This window comes from Dendrobates tinctorius, unplaced genomic scaffold, assembly GCF_039654945.1.
Source record: "Dendrobates tinctorius isolate UK_male_01 unplaced genomic scaffold, ASM3965494v1 ptg000241l, whole genome shotgun sequence".
In the NCBI taxonomy this organism is placed as follows: Eukaryota; Metazoa; Chordata; class Amphibia; order Anura; family Dendrobatidae; genus Dendrobates; species Dendrobates tinctorius.
The window spans coordinates 14,469,793-14,491,053 of NW_027361908.1; the positions used below are offsets into that span (position 1 = coordinate 14,469,793).

Below are 21,261 nucleotides of genomic sequence, written 5' to 3' on the forward strand. Positions count from 1 at the left end.
TCATCGGAGCTGAAACGCGTCTGTTGTATCCATATTTTTATGGATGTGATTTATTTCTTTAATAAAATTGGACATTTTATTTAACGTACCTGCTGTGAGGTAGCGCTGTTATTCGGGTAGGGGATACTCGCTCAGCAGCCACAAAATCAGATCCGGCACAGATTTTCCATAAAGCAAGCATAGTCCATGCGGTTTATTCAACATCATAAACCCACAGCAGCAACAAAACTTCATATAAACAGCAGAGCGTCCATGACAGAGTTTCACTCTGTAAACCCTGTGTTCACACAGGTTGTACAATGTCCAGCATACAGGCTCTCTTAGCCTCACTTATCTCACCACGTCCGGGTTTCCTCATGGCTGCTTCATCTTACTGCAGACGTTCATTCCCTCCCCTGGGAACTCTCAGACACCTGCAGCCATTCACCACAGCCACTTCACAGGCTGTTAGCCAGGAAGCTCCATCTCAGCGGGACCTTCCACACTTCACCAATCAGGTCCCAGCATTCACCTCCTGTGACCTACCCTGGCCACATTATATGGTTCATAGCCACGCCCACCAGGTCACATGACTCTGACCTCATCACAGGTCCTTCAAGCATTTACACACTCTTTCCAACAGTGCTTTAAACACACCCCCTGGGTGGGTTTGTAGGTAACCAGGCCCACCCATCTCTCTAGTTACCTGGAGACTTCTCCCTTACACATTGAAACAACACCTCAGCAATATCATTGCTGAACAACACATAAGTCTCCATCCCAAAGCCACCCACTTTGGGATACATAACGGCCATTCCGTATTCTGCCATTCATCCTTTCTCCTGGGACATCCACACAGCACCCCCTAGCGGACTCAATGGTTAAAACGCCACACTGCTTACACACTGGATTTTTCCTCTTCGTTTACTTTGTTATTGGAATACTCAGGTTTGTAAAGTAAAACAATCCCAATAATTGAAGATGACCTAACATAGTGTTTCTTATAATAAAAGTCAGACTTAAAATTCGAACTTGTTGCCATATTTGGGGCATAATAACATTTTAATTTGGCCAATGCAAGTTAATATAGATAGTATGTTTATCAATGTATTTAATGGCTAGGTTGATGGATAGGGTAGAGAGCATACAAAGTGTACATAAAATTTATGAATAATTTTTTAACATACAAGAATTGATTGAATTAATATTTAGAATGGGATTTGTACCACTCATTGCAAACAAAGAGTTAACAAGAGATAGAGAAAAAAAAAAATGCAGAGCCATGTTAATATGACACCTTATCTTGTGTCATCGTCCACAATAGTTATAAAAGGATAATTCCACCTTTCGGAGATGACAACGTGCCAGTCTGCGTGAGCATGTGCAACTGATACAGACAAGGCTTTATCATGCATCACTAATGAGGAAATCTCAGCCAAGGACGTTGCTAGCGATTTTTCTAAAGCCCCCAGAGCAACTGAAGATTAGACAGCTATGTTTCTACTCGCAGCCTTGAAATGGTAATAACCTGCATCCAATGAACAATCCAAAAAGCCTCCAAAGAAACTTACTTCTAAGATGCCATAATAGTAAAGGTCAGTTATTTGGATGCAGTTCTGGATACAAAGTTACACTGAGATGAACATTGTGAGAAATCTCCAATTGATGAAACCTGGGAACACTTTCTTCTTGTATGCACTCCTTTTCTCCATTCTAGGTAAGTCCTTGCTTTGACGACATGTCTTCACTTTCTGATTACTGTTAAATGGGTTTCATGGTTCTGCCACAAAATGACAGTATAGGAACTGTAATCCCGCCATGGATGTTCATCCTTCTGCACATCACTTTATTACAAAAATGTTTGTGGATTCAATTTATTTATCAATATACCATTCAAGTAGAATTGTATCTCTCCCCTCTGTAGCAGTCTGTGATTGTTAGTTTGTTCACTGACCTTTAAATTTGTATTTTGTATGTAACCAATTCTCATGTACAGCACCACGGAATCAATGGTGCTATATAAATAATATAATAATAATATATGATAGCCATATTGTTAGAGCTCATATCATGTAGCCATAGCTCAAGTGTACCTTTTTATGTGTTGTCCGACCTCTAAATGTACATCTATCAGTGAAAGTATTGTCATAGTATTTATTCTCATATAATATATATATTTTTAAATAAGATATAGAACTAAAATAAATGAAATGTAAATGACAGAAATTATATAACTGATTTCTATCGGTTTAGATAAAAATCAACTTTTTTGTTTCACTTTATAGGGTTTCTCTACTCGTCTTCTGGTCTAACACAGCGAATATCCAAGTGAGTTGAAATCTATATTTCGGTAGCAAGATAGAATGTTTTGCCACGTTATTATATTCCTAACATACCAAAAATAATAAAAAGCGCAAAAAGCCAGCTTACGGTAGATGAATAATGTCCACGTACTGACTAGTCATAAGCAATGGTAGAAGATTGGGAAAAGTGTTCCAGCTTCTGGGTTAAAAATGACATATTTATGAATTCCTTAAAATGACCATTTCAAGAAAGTAAATGCAGAGAGGGGGACAGAAAGCAAAAGGCGACGCGTTTTGAACTCAGATCGGCGTTCTTTATCAAAATCCGATACATTGCTACTGGTAGTTTATAATGAACCCACTCATTAGAAACATCTATCTAGAAAAATATATTATTTAATATAGTGAATGAATGAAAGAATAATAAACATAAATGCTGTCAGGGGGGAAACCTTATGTGCCTTAATTAAAGGAGTATTCTGGACAGAAGGATTTATCATCTGGTGTTGATTAATATTCAGATATAAAACATCTGCCTTAATAAAAATTGACACTGTACCTTTATGATCACTAATGCCATATTTGCATTTAATCATTTTAAAATGTTTTGCCTGTGCAATGGATGCAAAGATGGTGATATATGATAATACAGAAAAAAGATCAGAGGCGTTAAGGTGATATGTAGGGATGCAGATAATTGATATGTGCCAAGTGATGAGATTTTTATTGAAAAAAAATATATCTTGCACATTATGGTAAAAAAAAAAATCTACTTTAAAATAGAGAGTAACTCAGTATAAATTAAAAAATGCAGGGACTTTCCAAAGGCAAGCAGTTCATTTTCAGGCACACAGATCTTTAAAGCTCTCGTCAATTGTGTAAGATGAGCTCTTGCACATACAAGTTACCTTTTAAATGTTAACCCAAGAAAGGCCTCTTTGATAGGTGATGGAAATCAGAAAAAAAATCCTTTCCCCTAGGAATAGCTTATTCAGGTTGCTCCTGGACCTTTGCAAATACAAGATACTTTTTGTTTTCTTCCAGAAACGGGTTTAATGCAATTCGCCAGAAAAGAGATCTCTTAACAGCAGAGGTAGGTTATACCTTCGAGAGAAAAACTTGCCTCTGAAATGAGTCTTCCACTGACAATGGAGCCTTTGTCATGAGAGAAAATGGTAAAAGCGCGGGTAGGATTAATCCCCCTTGTGATACCTACTTTCCTGTGATTCTGTAGCTTTCACTGTCTCACTTATCAGGCTTGCCTGAACTCATCTCATTCTCACACAGGCTCTGCCTCATCAGATAAAGAGATATTCCTATTTGCTTGGCAATAAACATTCCACATCTTTGAAAGATCCAATGTTTCCGTAAAATGCGAATTCCAGACGACATCATCCATTGACTGTTTAATATTTCATGTTTCTGTCTATGGCTCATTTTGGATGAGGAGTTAATATGGCAGCCAGAATTTTCATATAAATGATATGCAACTGTGGGGAATATGGAATTCCACCAGCTTCCGGGGTTGTTTTTGGACCTCTTCTTCTTATAGCACGAAGGAAAAATATTTTTCAATTTACAAAGTGCAAATCACTTACATTAGATTTATTCTTAAAGGCTGTGTTCCCTCTAACTTCCAAGAGATGCTTTCTCAATTCTGTCTCTATTCACCAAAAATGAGAATGGATGACAGCACAAGAAAGAAGGGAAACTTTCCAAAAGTTTTCCTTAGGGAATGTTTGCTTTAATCCGTGAACTGGGATCCATTTCTCTTTTTTGCGGATAGGGAGGATGGATCTCCTGCACTGAGTCTAGGATCAATGTCAATCTTTTAGCACTTGTTAATTAATGTACCGTAAGTAATGAAACCAAAAACTCTAATATTTAGATTCTTCTGATATTTTATAATTAAGTATGAGGTCCTTTTCAAGTTGACCATAAATGCACCTGTGTTACGATAGTCCCTTAGGGTGTTTTCTCACACATCAATGGTGTGCCGCCCTTCTTTTAATGAGTTTCCCTTGTAAGAAACTCTTAGTTAAAAGAATTCCGTGTTGTGCATTTTTTAGAATCAATAATATCCTGCTCATTCATTAGAAAAACCTGTTGGATACTGAATAAAAATATAGATTTTTGACAAATTATTGACACTCCATTTAATGGTGACTCTGTAAAACTTGCATGGCTTTTTTCATAAAAAAACCAACGTCCATGGGAGTTGCCATTTGATTCTACAAGTTGCCAATTTGTTTTGATTGTAGTGAGAAAGATTCATTCATTAATTCTTCTGATCAGATTGAATACATGGATGAGAGCTAATACTTATCACAGGAGAATACATGATTTCTACAAGAATCGTGATGAGAATATGCCACCACCGCTTCGCTTGTTTCATAGTTGGATGTTCATACGATTAAATCACCTCTTCTTTCCTGACAGATTTTAAGGATGACTAACAGTTATTTTGCAATAATTATCAGATACCTTGGTGTATGATTTAGACTGTGGAAATAGTTGTACTCTGCTAAGATGGAAGGTGCTATCCTCTTACATGCTGCCCTTTCCTCATCCTGTAAAGATATGCGGAGCTAGTAGAGATGGTTCACTGCTCGAGACCCTTCTAATATGTAAAGCTGAGATCCATGTCAGCGCTTCGGAGAATTCAATGATATCAGCATGCCCATTAATCTCCTATTTCAGTTAGCTCCATGCAATACTATGAATAAAGAAAATAGCATTCACTCAGTTCACATTCATGAATCTTCCTGTAATAAAAAAACTGCCCATTACATGGCATGAAATAATGTCCTGTGTTCATCTTAAGCTTAAAGAGGACATTCACCAAATTTTTCATGTTGAACTGGACACACGATGTAATGTGGCTGCAAACAGGAATAAAATGTTTTTATGTTTGTTTAACCACTTAACGACCGCCGATACACATTAAAAGGGTGGCCGTTAAGGGGCCTTATAACCTCATTGCCTTTTTAAAATGGTGACAGGGAATAAGAGTATAGATCCCCCCAGCGTTGGAAATTCTCTGGAGTTTCAGCTACCTGGGATAGCTTAGACTCTGGAGATCAGGATTGCGGTTCATGTGATTGAGAAGGTGGGCCTCTGGTTGTACTTCTTCCTCTGGCTCAGTACCTCCAGCAGTGCGATAAGTCGCAGCCTGTCGCTCAGGTCCGCCTGCAGGTTGGCGATGCGTTTAAGGTGCTCGTTACACCAGCAAGTCAACGTGTTCTGCTGGATCTTCTTCCATGGCTCGTCCTCCGCCAGATCCTACTCTGTGGCCGGCATCTCTGCTGGGTCCGCCACGGGTGCTGCACCAGCTGCTGCAGCCACGGCTCTGCTCTGGAGCTAATATCTCGGCGATGGAGAAGTGAAATTTAAAAAACAAACAAAAAGCAAACAAACAATTTTTTTATTCCACTCTGCAGCCTCTATGGCATTGTGTGTTTAGTACACAATGAAGAATTTGGTGAAAGGTCCTCTTTAAGGATATGACAAGGAACATAATCTTTTTAAAATGCTTCCTTGTCAAAATTATAGGTAGTCAAATAGTCAGGGATCAACTCTCAGATGTTCTGCTAAGTGGGCATGCACCCTCGGCACTGTCAGTGGGTGTCAGGAAACCACTTTGTGTTGGCCAACATACAGGGTTAGAGCAGTAAATGGAACCTTTTCACTCCGTCACTGTAGTAAGACTAGATGTGGAGAACACTGTTTTTAGTGAGGTGTTTAACTAAGGACGGTTCACATTAGCGTTTCAGTCCGCATCCTGCGTACCTATCTTTAACATTGTGTACGCAGGGACATGCGCTGTATGCGGATGCGTCCACATGCATTGCTTTGAAGTGCCCTCCGAACGCAACATTTTTTTGTGTTCGGCAGACACGTCAAAATGACGCACGCGGAAGCATCCGCATACAACGCATGTCCCTGCGTACACAATGTTAAAGATAGGTTCGCAAGACGCATGCGGAAGTAGGCAGAGCTTAAGGAAAGACGTACGCAGCATCACGCTGCGGACTGAAACGCTAATGTGAACCTAGCCATAGAGAGTGTTTAAAGAGTTAAACTGGGGCTCGCTCTTGATATTCGTGCACTCGACCATGCCATTTTTATGTTCATCCATGGCTGACACAGTATGTTACAAGACAACTCCAGTCAACACAATGTTTTAGCTACTTTGACACTTCCTTGAAGGCATCTGTAAACTTTCTTGAATGCATCCTTACAAAGCAGGATTAAATTTCCAGAAGAGAACTATGAAGTTTTAGTTTGCATATTTTTTATTAGAAACTTTTGGCCATTTTTCACTGGTTGGTACTTCACAACCTCAGATGCTACAAAAAGTGGCTTCTATACCATGAAAGGCTGGTTACCCTTAATTAGGTGTATTTGAACACAAATAATGAATTAAATACATAAAAAAATAATAGAAAAAGAATATGTAATCAGTCTGTCGCCTTCTCCTGTGGTCTGTAATTAAAGGGCTTGTCTGGGCATGTAGTGTTGAATAAATTCTCAATATCAGATTGGTGAGGGTCTGATACCCGGCATCCCCACTAATCAGATGTTATTAATCGGTTGGTGATTGATTGGTGGAGGTGTCGGACTCCCACTGATCTGATGCTGATGACCTATCCGAAAGATACAGCGTCAATATTATATGCCTAGATAGCCCATTTAAAGCAAAGTGGGAAAATGTAGAGGGCTTGTTGGTGTGGATAAAGCCAGCTTTCTGACTTCACATGTCTCTAGGTTTTATCAAAGCTGCAGCAAGCAGACCATTTAGAGGAAACAGCACTAGAATCATGGTATCTGCCCCTGCATTATGTTGCATCAAAAACCTGGTGACAGATTTCCTTTTATTTTGTATGACATTTTACAACCAAAAATAACTTGAGTGATTTTTGTAATCATATTTCAATCATAGGATAATGGCAATCCATTCTCTGGAGCACATAGACTCCTTACTGAATCACACATTCCAAAGGCAGGTAAGACATCGTACAGGTTTTATTGAATTTATTATATTTTACCTTTTATGTAAATGCCTGTTAAGAGAAAAAGGCACTTTAAACAGGGATGCCCATAATATATCCCCATCAACGGTTTAACTAGTCAATTCTATAAGTCCCCATTATGTAGATTCCAGAACCAGAAGAAAGGGACTATGTACTGTTACTGGCATTTCACTGAAAGTAAAGGACCGTTTGGAAGGAGAACACTGGCAGCTACTCTCAGGAAAACTAGCACAATGAGCAGCAGATTCTCTAATATGTTCTCCTCCTAAACCTGCTTTTCAGCTGTACATCTAGACGAAAAAGACATGGAGGTTCATGTGCAGTCAAGGTAGCACTAGGGTTTATGCACAGCACAACATACAGTAGAATGTGAATCCCTTTTAAAAAAAACATAGACTATATAGCCATAGGTATTGGGCCAAGATTTTTTTTATTCCATCCCATGGCCACAGTTGTATAATACGAAGCCGATAGACAGGCAGTCTGCTTTACTATCATTGGTGAAAGAATGGCTCATTCTTCACTGAATTCAAGCATGGTCACGCCACCATTGTAACAAGTCAATTCATGACATTTTCTGCCTCTTAAATATTCCACAATCTACTGTAAGTGGTATTATTGAAAGTTGGAAAAGTCTATGAATCAGAGGATGTTAGCCAGAAAGAGGGGACCACGTGCGATTACAGGGTGGGGTTCCTGAGGTTCATAGGGGAAAAAGACTCTAAAGAGTAGCAGAATCTTTTTGGGACTTTACACTATTTTTGGACAATTTTAACCTTTAAACTTTGTAGTAACAGTCTGGGGAAGGCCTTTTTTAGTACCATCATGACTGTGCATCAGTGCGCAGAGCCAGGTCCGCAAAGGCATGGTTTAGGGTGAGATTGATGTGGAACAACATAACTGGTCCCACAGAGTCCTGACTTCAACACCATTGAACACTTTTATGATGAACTAGAATGGAAATTGTGAACCTGGCCTTCCTGTCTAGCATCATTTTATGACCTCCCAAATACTCTTTTGGATAAATGAGCCAAAAAATCCTTTAACATCCTTGTTAAAGAACACAAACTTTTAGTTCTTAGGTTCACTAAAGGATTTCTGTTTCAGTCTATATGATTAACAAATCGTCAGTGAACAGACTTCATGCAAATGTTAAATTTCTGAAAAAGTAATTTAGGAATTTTTACCGTTTCTAGATTCTTGCCCACAAGGTTGTCTTAATGGAGCACTTTGTACAGAAGCTGGTTCATGTGATTGTGAGACCTTTCAGGCACAAGGAAAGAGATGCCAATATGGTAAAGTAGTTATGTCCACTGGAATATTGGGCTGATTGTTGGGCATGCTGGGTTGGTGTGAGTCAGTAGATTACTGTTTTTATGTCGGCCTGATTTTGCAGCACGTACATTCCTAGATTGGCAACAGGCCAAATGAAAATCCTATATTCTTATCATTATTGGGTTAGTATATGCAGTCAAACGGTGACCATCAATAGTAGCAAGTGGTCTATGTCATGATTTGGCTCAAGATAGTAAGTGTGACTAAAATAAGGGGATGAGCGAGAAGATAAAAGGTCCAAACCTTCTCTATAGTAAAAGGCCTAAAAGTATTGCTAGTGGGTTGGCTTAGAAGTAAAACGTTACTCCTAGGTGCTTTTTTAGTACTAGGAAATTATCCTAAAAGTGGTTCAAAAGAATTAAGCATATATTGTAGCATGTGTGACATAGGTGACATGACTCTTTTTTTCGATCGAGTGCTGTCCATGCAAAAGCGGATAGCACACGGACAGCAGTATGACCAAACTCAATATTTCACTGATGAAATCTGCATGTGAAAAAGATGTCTACATGCACTAGTTTCTTCTACATGTTGGCTCAGACTTGCCCATTCAAGTCTATGGGTGTGCAGAAAAAAATGACTCCCATACGGAACAACCATATAGCGTCTGAGTTTTACGGATACATTGCAATTCTTTTACATGGGAAACGGTAAATGGTCTTGTAAAGTATTCATAAGTGCTCCTATAAAAAAAGCGGGTTGCATACTGTCCGGATGACAAGTGACAATACAATTGCTGCAGTTTTCTGAATGAAACTCTGACAATTTTTTACACACCCGACTTAATAACAAAGAATAATTCAGGAGCACCGAAACAAACCTAGCTTAATGTGAATTACGTGTCTTAGGCTAGTTTCACACTAGCGTATGGCCGAGCTGCAGAGGGATGCGGGCTTCCTCCGTGAAGCTCCACCCATGGACGCACCTCCTCCGGTCAGCTCCGCCTACGTCGGCATGCGGCCTGCATACCCTATCTTTAATAAAAAGAGAAGAGCCAGCACTGCCAGTGGTCAGAACGCATAACATGAGGTGCATATGCACATATCTTACTGCATTCAAAATGAGACATTTAGCAAAATATTGATCAATATATTGAGCCACCCCGCCACGCCAAGGCAATCTCATATGGAGGGTCCTACTCTACATTTTTATTTATTCACTGTGCCATTGCGGCCTCCTAAATGTTTTAAAAGCAAGACCATATCAAATGCAATCCATACCTGAAGCATATCTGCATCACTCCCATGCAGCCAGATGGAGCAGGTGCAGATGAAGGCCAACCAGGTCTGAACACAGACATTTCAGGTTTGACCTCCACACACTGCCTGACCAGCAAACACAGATGAAGGGCAATGCAGGCTCAGACATGGATGCAAAAATAAATAAAGCCTGGGGCAGGGCGGGACTGCCGTGAGTGTGCACAGCAGCCTAGATCAATCACAATAAACACAGAAAAGATGGCGAACATGACCCAGCGTGCACGGCAACAGTGGTGGTCAGCCACAAAACCAATTTGCAATAAAAAGAGAAGAGCCAGCACTGCCAGTGGTCAGAACGCATAACATGAGGTGCATATGCACATATCTTACTGCATTCAAAATGAGACATTTAGCAAAATATTGATCAATATATTGAGCCACCTCGCCACGCCAAGGCAATCTCATATGGGGGGTCCTACTCTACATTTTTATTTATTCACTGTGCCATTGCGGCCTCCTAAATGTTTTAAAAGCAAGACCATATCAAATGCAATCCATACCTGAAGCATATCTGCATCACTCCCGTGCAGCCAGATGGAGCAGGTGCAGATGAAGGCCAACCAGGTCTGAACACAGACATTTCAGGTTTGACCTCCACACACTGCCTGACCAGCAAACACAGATGAAGGGCAATGCAGGCTCAGACATGGATGCAAAAATAAATAAAGCCTGGGGCAGGGCGGGGCTGCCGTGAGTGTGCACAGCAGCCTAGATCAATCACAATAAACACAGAAAAGATGGCGAACATGACCCAGCGTGCACGGCAACAGTGGTGGTCAGCCACAAAACCAATTTGCAATAAAAAGAGAAGAGCCAGCACTGCCAGTGGTCAGAACGCATAACATGAGGTGCATATGCACATATCTTACTGCATTCAAAATGAGACATTTAGCAAAATATTGATCAATATATTGAGCCACCCCACCATGCCAAGGCAATCTCATATGGGGGGTCCTACTCTACATTTTTATTTATTCACTTTGCCATTGCGGCCTCCTAAATGTTTTAAAAGCAAGACCATATCAAATGCAATCCATACCTGAAGCATATCTGCATCACTCCCGTGCAGCCAGATGGAGCAGGTGCAGATGAAGGCCAACCAGGTCTGAACACAGACATTTCAGGTTTGACCTCCACACACTGCCTGACCAGCAAACACAGATGAAGGGCAATGCAGGCTCAGACATGGATGCAAAAATAAATAAAGCCTGGGGCAGGGCGGGGCTGCCGTGAGTGTGCACAGCAGCCTAGATCAATCACAATAAACACAGAAAAGATGGCGAACATGACCCAGCATGCACGGCAACAGTGGTGGTCAGCCACAAAACCAATTTGCAATAAAAAGAGAAGAGCCAGCACTGCCAGTGGTCAGAACGCATAACATGAGGTGCATATGCACATATCTTACTGCATTCAAAATGAGACATTTAGCAAAATATTGATCAATATATTGAGCCACCCCGCCACGCCAAGGCAATCTCATATGGGGGGTCCTACTCTACATTTTTATTTATTCACTGTGCCATTGCGGCCTCCTAAATGTTTTAAAAGCAAGACCATATCAAATGCAATCCATACCTGAAGCATATCTGCATCACTCCCGTGCAGCCATGAATAATTCTCTAAGGCTAGTTTCACACTAGCGTATGGCTGAGCTGCGGAGGGATGCGGGCTTCCTCAGTGAAGCTCCGCCCATGGCCGCACCTCCTCCGGTCAGCTCCGCCTACGTCAGCATGCGGTCTGCGTACCCTATCTTTAACATTAGGTATGCAGGCCATGCCGATGTATGCGGATGCCTCCGCATGCGTTGTTTTGATGGTGTGGCGACCGCACGAAAATGCAGCTCGTTGTGTTCAACGCAGTTTGCACCATCAAAACGACGCAAGCAGAGGCATCCGCATACATCGGCATGGCCTGCATACCTAATGTTAAAGATAGGGTACGCAGACCACATGCTGACGTAGGCGGAGCTGACCGGAGGAGGTGCGGCCATGAGGTGCGGCCATGAGGTGCGGCCACTGAGGAAGCCCGCATCCCTCCGCAGCTCAGCCATACGCTAGTGTGAAACTAGCCTTAGAGAATTATTCTTTGTTTTTCAGAAGTCGGTTGAGTTTTTCATACAAATGTCATAGAAATGTTTAATAGATTTTATGCAGATGTACAATATACAAGTGTCTATTATACTGTCTTTTCAGTGCCAAATACTGGGAAAGAGAGAGATGCCATCTGCAGAAGCTGGGGTCAATACAACTTTGAAACATTTGATGGCATCTACTTTTACTTCCCGGGAAACTGTTCATACATATTTGCCAGAGATTGCAGCAACCCAGTGCCTCTGTATACTATATGGGTAAGTATACCTGACTACTAATTTACGGTATATATAAAGACTGTGCCTGCAGAAAAACCCATGTCTCATTGTATCAGAGGATAGACCGCCTTGTCCTTGTATCAACATAATTACTTTTCCCGACACTTGTCCTATTTGTATACGCCGCAGGGTTAATTATCATTTATAATTAATGTAATTATGTATTAATACAAGTGTCACATGAGTGCTGGGATGCAGCACATTGTATCCACCGGTCAAATCTAGGATATGTCTATCCTTTGTGTTGGTCAATGTCAATATGATTAGAATTCATTTTATTTTTGTTTATTGGCCTAAACAACTGATTTTTACAAATATAAATTTGATCTATAATAATTATTTTTAATGATATTTGAGTATTTCTATAGCACCAACATATTCCGCATCACTTTACATTACAGAGGGGACTGACACACAAGTCAACAGCTACCAAAAGGAGTGAGGGCCCTGCTCGCTGCTTACAGGGTTATCCAGTTGTAACTTACTTAAGTCTTCTACTATTTCTTTTGGCCATCACTGATTATTTGCTGAGATTGTAGAACTTAATAATCTTTGGGACGGTAAAAAGGCCAAGAATTCCGGGAATGCCATCCTCCTTTGTTGGAAAACTAAAAAAGGAATAATAAAGACTTGAACTGATGTGTGTATACAGCTGAGGAACCAATACGAACTCATTAGCAGCCTTTCAGATGAACTATAAAATTATAGTTAGAAGCAGAACAATCTATATTATGGCCATGTATTCATGTGTGTGTGCAGGTAATGCATAAAAATTAGATTAACTGAAAATGTTGTTTTCTTATGCTTTATTGTTAGGTCCACAACAGTCCCAAGTGTGAGGGGTCTGTGTATACTTGTCCACGTTCCATCAGTATGTTTTTCTCAAGCCAAGAGGAGATCACTGTTTCTGGTTATGAAGTGAGGAAAGGCGGTATCAGGTAATGCAATGGAACTCTCCTCATTCATTCTCATTCAGCCAAAAAAAATATAGAAATGGCGACCAGTAAAAGTCTGTCCATCCCAAATGATAGAATCAGATTGGTTCATTTGCTAAATTTACAGCATTTATGATTGCCATGATTAATGATTTGAGAAAAAGATATATTTCTCTCCATTCATAAAACAGTTGTCAGCTTACAGAATAATCTTCAAATTTGCTTCAATAGAGTGCAAGCTCTATGTGTGTATGACTGCTACGGGTTATAGAAGTGTAAAAGGGAGTTAAAGGGAATCTGGCTCCAGGCTTTTGCTACCCCATCTGAGAGCAGCATAATTTAGGGACAACGACTCTAATTCCAGAAATGTGTCATTTAATGGTCTGCTTGCTGTGGTTTTGATAAAATCCCTGTTTTCTCTGTTGCCGATCTACCAGTACTTTGAATGCTGAGCTCTGTATAACCCCTCCCACACCACTGATTGGCAGCTTTCCGTATATGTACAGTATACTCAGAAAGCTGCCAGTCATTGATGGAGGGCGGAGTTTTGCAGAGCTCATGAACAAGCTTGACTTGCAGCAGGTTTACTGTGATGATAAACTCCTGCTGATAAAACAGTGATTTTATGCAAACTACACTAAGCAGCACAGCACGTGATACGTCACTGGAATCTGCTACTACATCATGCTGTTCTCAAATTAGGTGGCAAAAATCTGTTGACACATTGCTTTTAAATCTTACCCACTTCCGTTTGGGTGTTTGACTGTAATTTTTATTCCTTGTGTGTGTCTTTGTGTAAGTTTTCCACAGTCTCTTGTCTCTATTGGTCCTTTTCCATATTGTGGCCACCGACTTCTGCACCCTGCAGAGAGAGAAAGCACTATATGGAAAAGATTTACTAAACATGGGCAGTGTCACTGAGTGCCAGGAAACAGAGTTTATATTCTGTCAAGTTTATTACAGCTGTAATATTTTAATTACTTTTCAATTGCAATAATTAAAGAGACAATGTCCCTATTGTAAAGAATTGAAATGAAAGTGTACTTGCCACTGTTTGGCCTGGCGCCACTTTTTTGTAAAGCATCTTGGACACAGTCTGATGCAGAAAAACTAACCCATCCATCTCTTGAAGCAGACCCACTCAGTCACTGAGAGGGAGAGACGCTGCTGCAGCTGCATCCCCCTACTAGCCTCTTTCTCCATGTTTAGCTCTTCGATTTCTAATATTCACTGTTTAATAATAATAGTAATAAAAATAATAATAATAATAATCTACAAGCAGGAAAAGGGGAGCTGTGTTCAAAGGGAAATACAGGAATATGCCTTATGCCCTTGCTAGAGTTTATTACAGTATTCACATGTGCTAATTTAAGCAAAGGGTAAATTAAACTGCTTGATACCCTTTACTAAGGCTCACTATCTACATTTAGCTGGAAAAAGAAATCAGATTAATTTGTCACTAAGTGCACTGCATCCTTTGTCAGCCAAGCCAGCCCTCCTCTTTGGCCTCAGCTCAATGCCAATTCGGCTTGGAACTGAAGACCTGAGTAATCTGAGAGAGGCTGGTCGCTAAAAGACGTGTAGACTAAAGCCCGGTATAAAAGGCTGTAGCTGTTAGGTACTGTATCGTAGCAACCAGTCTAAAGTGCTTCTAAATTAGGAAGGGTTGGCACATGCAAAAGGAAAAATCAAGCTGTTCTTGTCCAAACTCACGTAATTATTGAGATTTCATACAAATCATTTAGGTGGAGAACTCGTCTAACAATGTCTCTAGGTACGAGGATATGAGGCACTCCTATGAGATGAAGGGTCCTCAAGAAGGGTTCCACATTCTATAGATCAAAAATAAAAATATTTGGCAAACCAAAATGAAGAAAATATTTTTCTCATAATTTATCTCAGATTTTATTGTAAGGCAATCCAACAAATAACTTTCTTTTCAGTCTTGGGCTTTCATCAGACTCAGATTTGAGAATATAACAGGAGAAGAAGCCCTATAGAAAGGCGACCTTAGTCACAATGGTTGAGGCGCCAACTGGAACTAAGGTTGCCTTTCTATAGTTCTTCTTCTCCTGTAATCTTCTCTATTGGATTAATGGCGGTTTGTGTATAACAATATCATTAGTCCCACTGAATTTTATTCTCTCTATGTCCCAGGCTAATCCTAATGTTCTTTTTTTACATGTTCATTCATTTGTCAGACTTCTATAAACTATATTCTCATTTATAAATATATGAGTGGTCTACACAAAGGACCAGATAACACTCAATACAGTTGGCGAAAAGGTGATTCTGGCAGGTAATAGGAAAGGGATCTTTACAGTTAGAGCAGTCAGACTGTGGCATGCCCGACCACAAGACGTAGGAATGGCAGACACTATAAAGGGCTGGATGATTTTCTCGCACTAAATGAATATTATCCAGAGTTACCAAGTAGGACTGATAAAAGATATGTAGGGTAAATGATACAAGGGCAGTCATATGAGGCTTTGCACCGCTTTCACAGCTAGGGATGTAACTACAAATAGACTAACAGAAGACTATATGGTAATTCACAGACCTACATTTACCGGTGACCATTATTTACCACCTCTTTAGGTTGCTGCTCCCACAAACAGTAGAAAATGTATTTATTGAGAGACTAGCTGACTACATTTTGGTGAAGACAACCTTTGGTTTTTCCCTTGCCTGGGATGGAGGTTCCGGAATATATATCAAGCTAACAGAAGACCATAAAGGAAAACTCTGTGGCCTATGTGGAAACTTTAATGGCAACTGGTCAGATGATCTAACCATACAGAACAGTAAGTTCCCCAAATGCAATTTTTTTTTCTTCGCCATTTCTCAGTGTGAATAATTGCCGTCACATTGACATTATACTGTATGTGGACTGGTAATATATGTTTCTATGCATTTTTAGTTGGCATTGCATGGTGTGCTCTCGGTACAGAATACGACTGTCATGGAGGCATGTATTGCTTGATAACTGTGTGGGCAGTACATAGCAGTGATAATTGAATGTGGTTGGTATTATACAGGCCAGGCATGGTCATTTTATGTTGGCACTGTATGGCTGTGTTAAGTTTATTTAGTAGAATTATCAGGCATAAGTATAGCTGCATATTAACTTTTTTTTAGCTATTGCTATTTCTAAAACCTTTCAATTTTCTTGTAAAAGCAACTCAACTGTCTACAGATTATGTGCAGTATCACAGCATAGCTCCCTCCATTTCAATTGAACAAAGGTGCAATAGAAGATACATCCAGTGGACAAGTGTGGCACTGTTTTTGTAAAAACACAACCATGTATTTTTTTATGCCAGATCATTACCTTTAGACTTAATTCAGACGTTTGTGTTTAACCCCTTTAAGACCTTGAACATATAGGTACGTCCAAGGTCGCCTCCCCCTTTTTGCTGTGGGCTCTGGCTATGAGCCTACAACTTTTCCAGCACATGTCAGCTGATCAGCTGACATGAGCCGCTAATAGCCAAGGGTGGAATCGTGATCCACCTGCGGTTTTTAACATATTAAATGCTGCTGTCAACCTCTGCGCATCACAAACCCCTCCCATCGGCACCTGTGTCACATGACCACAGGTCGCCGATGGGTTGGCATGACAACCCAGGGTCTGAAGGAGACCTCTGTGGTTGTCAATGCCAAATTGTTATGAGCTCCACCCAGTGGCCGGAAATCACAGCAGAAGAGCATTTCTGCTACACATAGCAGGGCTGAAGCCCTGCTCTGTGTACAGTAGTACAAGTGATCAGAAGATCACAGCTTAAAGTCTCATGGAAACTATTGAAGCAAAAGTAAAACAATAAGTAAAAAATAAAAATACACATATGTGGTATCGCCGCATTCAGAATTGCCCAATATAACAATATATAAAAATAATTAATTTGATTAGAAAACGTCGTAAGGAGAAAAACATCTAAACGTCAAACTTTAGTTTTTTGGTTGCCGCAACATTGCAATAAAATGCAATAGCGGGCGATCAAAATACCAAATTTACGTAAAAATTGTAACAATAAAAACGTCAGTTCAGCACACAAAAAAAGCCCTCACCCAGCCCCAGATCATGAAAAATGGAGACACTGCAGGTTTTGGAAAATGGCGACTTTTTTTTTCTTTTTTACAAAATTTGGATTTTTTTTAACTACTTAAATAAAAAAGAACCTAGACATGTTTGGTGTCTATGAACTCGCAATGACAGGTCAGTTTTAGTATTTAGTGAGCATAGTAAAAAAAAAACAAAAACAAAAAAAAACACAAGCCATCACATGGCTATGTTGACAGAAAAATAAAAAAGTAATGACTCTGGGAAGATAATAATGGGTATGTGTGGAGTCCGTGAAAGAAACGTACTGGAAACGGACGCCCATAATGGACATGTAAATGAGGCCTTAAACATAACATAAAAAATCAAACTATAGTTTGTGTTCAATTTGCCAATCACTATCAGTAATGGAGGCTTGCTTTGACAGCAACAAAATAATAATGTAAACCATCAGCAACTGAGTTAAAAGTATTTTTAGGATACAATGATTTTTACCCATCTATTATTTTGCTTTTATTTGTTTAAATTGTGCATCTTTAAGAACGGCCATGTTCATTGTAAGAGCGTAAATTAGACACTTTATCAAGAATAATGAAATATTCTGCTTCAATTCTGTCTTCAGATACGCATATCAAGTGAGCTGATTCTTGACCTGGTTGTTTAGACATGTTCTATGGCAGCTGGCAGCCAGGTAGATGTCGTAGTGACAGTGCTGGTCACAGTATAAGGCACTGCGATGTTCTCACTTTTTATGTTCTTGCATTGTCTTAGGTCTCATTAATGCCTAGTTTTTGGACGCATGTGTTCTCTCCGTCTTTTTCACAAATAGAACATGTAGCCACTAGAGCTTAAAGTGAGACTGTCAGCAGGATTGTGCTCAGTAACCTATAGACACTATCAGGTCAGCACCGTAAGGGCTCATTTTCACATGCGAGAAACTCGGACGAGTCTCGCACGTCAATACTCAGCACTGCCACCGGCCCTCGGGAGCGGAGCGTTCAGCTGCATGTATTTCTATGCATCTGAACGCTCCAATCCGAGTGCCAGCGACAGTGCTGGGTATTAACGTGCGAGACTCGTCTGAGTTTCTCGCATGTGAAAATGAGTCCTTATACTGATTAAAATGATATCTTGGGTGCTGAAATCCATTGTAGGGATCTGTACTCACGCAGCTGCTCCTGAGGTATGCACAGGAGGCGGTTTTTCATGCACTAGTTTATTTCACTTCATAAACCTCTCTGGGAGGCAAAACAAAACAGACCCTTTTCTGGTATTGCGGGTCCACCCACTCAGGTCATTGCCTTTAGCAACAAGTACTGAAGGTAAACACGAACTGCAGGTAAATAGTCCATATAGTCCTGCGGGTCCAACCACTCAGGTCAGTGTCTTTAACAATACACACTGGAGGTCTCCACACCTCCAGCCACAGACAATGAATGAGAGACTCGGCCTTCATTCTATCTGCCAAACCACGCCCCTAGGGTTGGGATATGTGAGAAGTCATTCTCACCCATCTCTAATGACCGCTCGTAAAACCCGGCCCTTGAATGGCCAAATAACTCTTTTTCAGCACTATAGGTGTTGGAGCATGCTTCCGAGCTCACATCACCGCAGCTAACAGTCACAATGACACATATCTCCCCTCAAGGACTTGTCTGGTGACCCTTTTAGGGTACCGTTACACTTAGCGTTGCACCAGTGATCCCAACAACGATATGGATCGCTGGTGCATCGCTAAGTGGTCGCTAGTGAGCTGCCAAACAGGCAGATCTCACCAGTGACATCGCTGGGGACGGGGGTCGCTACTTACCTGTCACACCAGGCGATCCTGACGTCCTCCTGCCCGCGTCCACGCGTCGCTCGTCGGCACCACAGGAAGCCCCAGCAGGAAGTGACCGACGAGAAACGGCCCAGGACATTCTCGCGCGATCAGCGATGGACAGCGGGGGAGCCGGTCAGAGGTAAGTGTCAGACATAGCGATATCGTTAGCAATATCGCTATAACGTCACAAAACCAGTGACGTTATAGCGATATCGCTATGTGTAACGGGCCCTTTACACAGTCTTGTGGTTGTTGTTTAACCTCTTAAGGGCCAGGGGTATTTCTGTTTTTGAGTCTCCGTTTTTTGCTCTCCTTCCCAGAGTCATCTTTTTTTTATTCTCCCATCAATATGGCCAAGTGAGGGCTTGTTTTTTGTAGGACAAGTTGTACTTTTGAATGACATGATCAGTTTTATCAAATAGTGTACTGGAAGATGGGAACAAATTTCAAAGAGAGGAAACATTTCTAATTTTTTTTCCTTTTACCATGTTCACTAAATGGTAACACTGACCTGCCATTATGATTCTCCAGGTCATTACAAGTTCATAGATAACAAAAATGTTTAGGTTCTTTTTTATTTAAGTGGCGAAAAATTCCAAGGTTTTGTTTAAAAGAAAAAGCGTCATTTTCTCGCAGTGTTTCCATTCTTTAGGATCTGGGGCTGGGTGAGGGCTTATTTTTTTGCGTGCCGAGCTGACAATTTTTATTGACAACATTTGGGTGTAGATACAATGTTTTTATTACCCGTTATTGCATTTTAATGCAATGTTGCGAAAACTAAAAAAGTGATCGGATTAATTATTTTTGCATATTGATAGATCGGGCGATTCTGAACATGGAAATACTAAATATGTGTTTTTTTTTATTTTATTGTTTTATTTTGAATGGGGCGAATTGAGGGTGACGTAAACTTTTATTTTTTACATTTTTTTTATATTTTTAAAAACATTATTTTTTTCCCTTTTTAATTGCTTTAATAGTTGCCATGGCAGACTTGAAGCTGTGACCATAAAATTGCTTGTTCTACACAGAGCAGGGCTGCAGCCCTTCTCTATGTAGCAGAAATGCTCACTTGCCATGAGTGCCGACCGCAGGTTGTCATAACCGGATACAAACCCATTGCATCGGCGACCTGTGGTCATGATGGTGCTGATGTGCTTTGTTGACAATGGCATTTAACCCCTTAGTGACCACCAATACATCTTTTTACAGACCTGCAATATAAGACTTTGGTCACTAAGGGGTTAACATGTTAACAGCCGTAGATGGATTGCGATTCCACTCAGCGTTGTTAGGGCCACATGACAGCTGATCAGATCAGCTATCATGTGCCGAATCCTGCACCGAACTGGGGGAGGCACCCAATGATGGACACTGCACATCATTGGGTGTTAAGGGGTTAATCTTTATTTGCAGTTTTCAGTTAATGAGATTCTAGTGCTTCGGGGTGGGCCTGTGCGGGGGGGTGGTCTTTATGTGGTGCTCTATATGGCTTATGACAAATCACTGATCGCTCACCGACCTGCCCCATATTTTACATACTGCATAGAGTATGGTTTAAAAAAAAAAAGAAAATCACATTCATCAGGCAAACGCTGCCGGCGCCTGCTCTATAGCATGATATGGTGGAAAATATGCCTGTTTTTATTTTATTTAGGGCGGGGTCACATTTGCGAGAAACTCACACGAGTCTCGCGTCTCAATACCCGGCACTGCCGCCAGCACTCGGGACCGGAGTGTGCGGCTGCCTGTATTTCTATGCAGCTAAGCGCGCCGGTGCGAGTGCCGGCGGCTGTGCCGGGTATTGAGACGCCAGACTCGTGTGAGTTCTTCGCAAGTGTGACCCACACCTTAGACATATAGTTTTGTTGGAAAAGAAAGGTTCACTTTAAAGGTATGTGCACATATCGTTTTTTCGTGGGCCGGTTGGCAGCAAGAAAAAAAAAAAACACGAATTAAAAAACAGACAGAAAAAAGACGTCCAATTTTGTTCTTAGATATCTTAACTTATATGTAAGTTATTTAGGAGTGATCACGTGTGGAAGGGGCTTAGGAGCTAGCTCTCTCCACATGCGGCAGATACTGGCTATATTAAATAGCCGTCATCTGTCTCTAATATCCGCGGCCCAAACTTTGCTGTTAACCATTTAAATGCAGCTGTCAA

At 40.7% G+C, this 21,261-nt stretch overlaps 1 protein-coding gene across 1 annotated transcript in view; it reads left to right on the plus strand.

The window, feature by feature from the left end:
* The first annotated feature begins 1,587 nt into the window (after positions 1-1,587).
* OTOGL (otogelin like) overlaps positions 1,588-21,261 on the plus strand; it is a 356,745-nt gene continuing 337,071 nt past the window's right edge. The window contains exons 1-8 of the mRNA XM_073556969.1: positions 1,588-1,696; positions 2,265-2,307; positions 3,327-3,375; positions 7,225-7,288; positions 8,512-8,610; positions 12,105-12,259; positions 13,097-13,218; positions 15,814-16,019. Coding sequence (XP_073413070.1) covers positions 1,588-1,696; positions 2,265-2,307; positions 3,327-3,375; positions 7,225-7,288; positions 8,512-8,610; positions 12,105-12,259; positions 13,097-13,218; positions 15,814-16,019 — 847 coding nt within the window. The remainder of the gene's footprint in view (positions 1,697-2,264; positions 2,308-3,326; positions 3,376-7,224; positions 7,289-8,511; positions 8,611-12,104; positions 12,260-13,096; positions 13,219-15,813; positions 16,020-21,261) is intronic.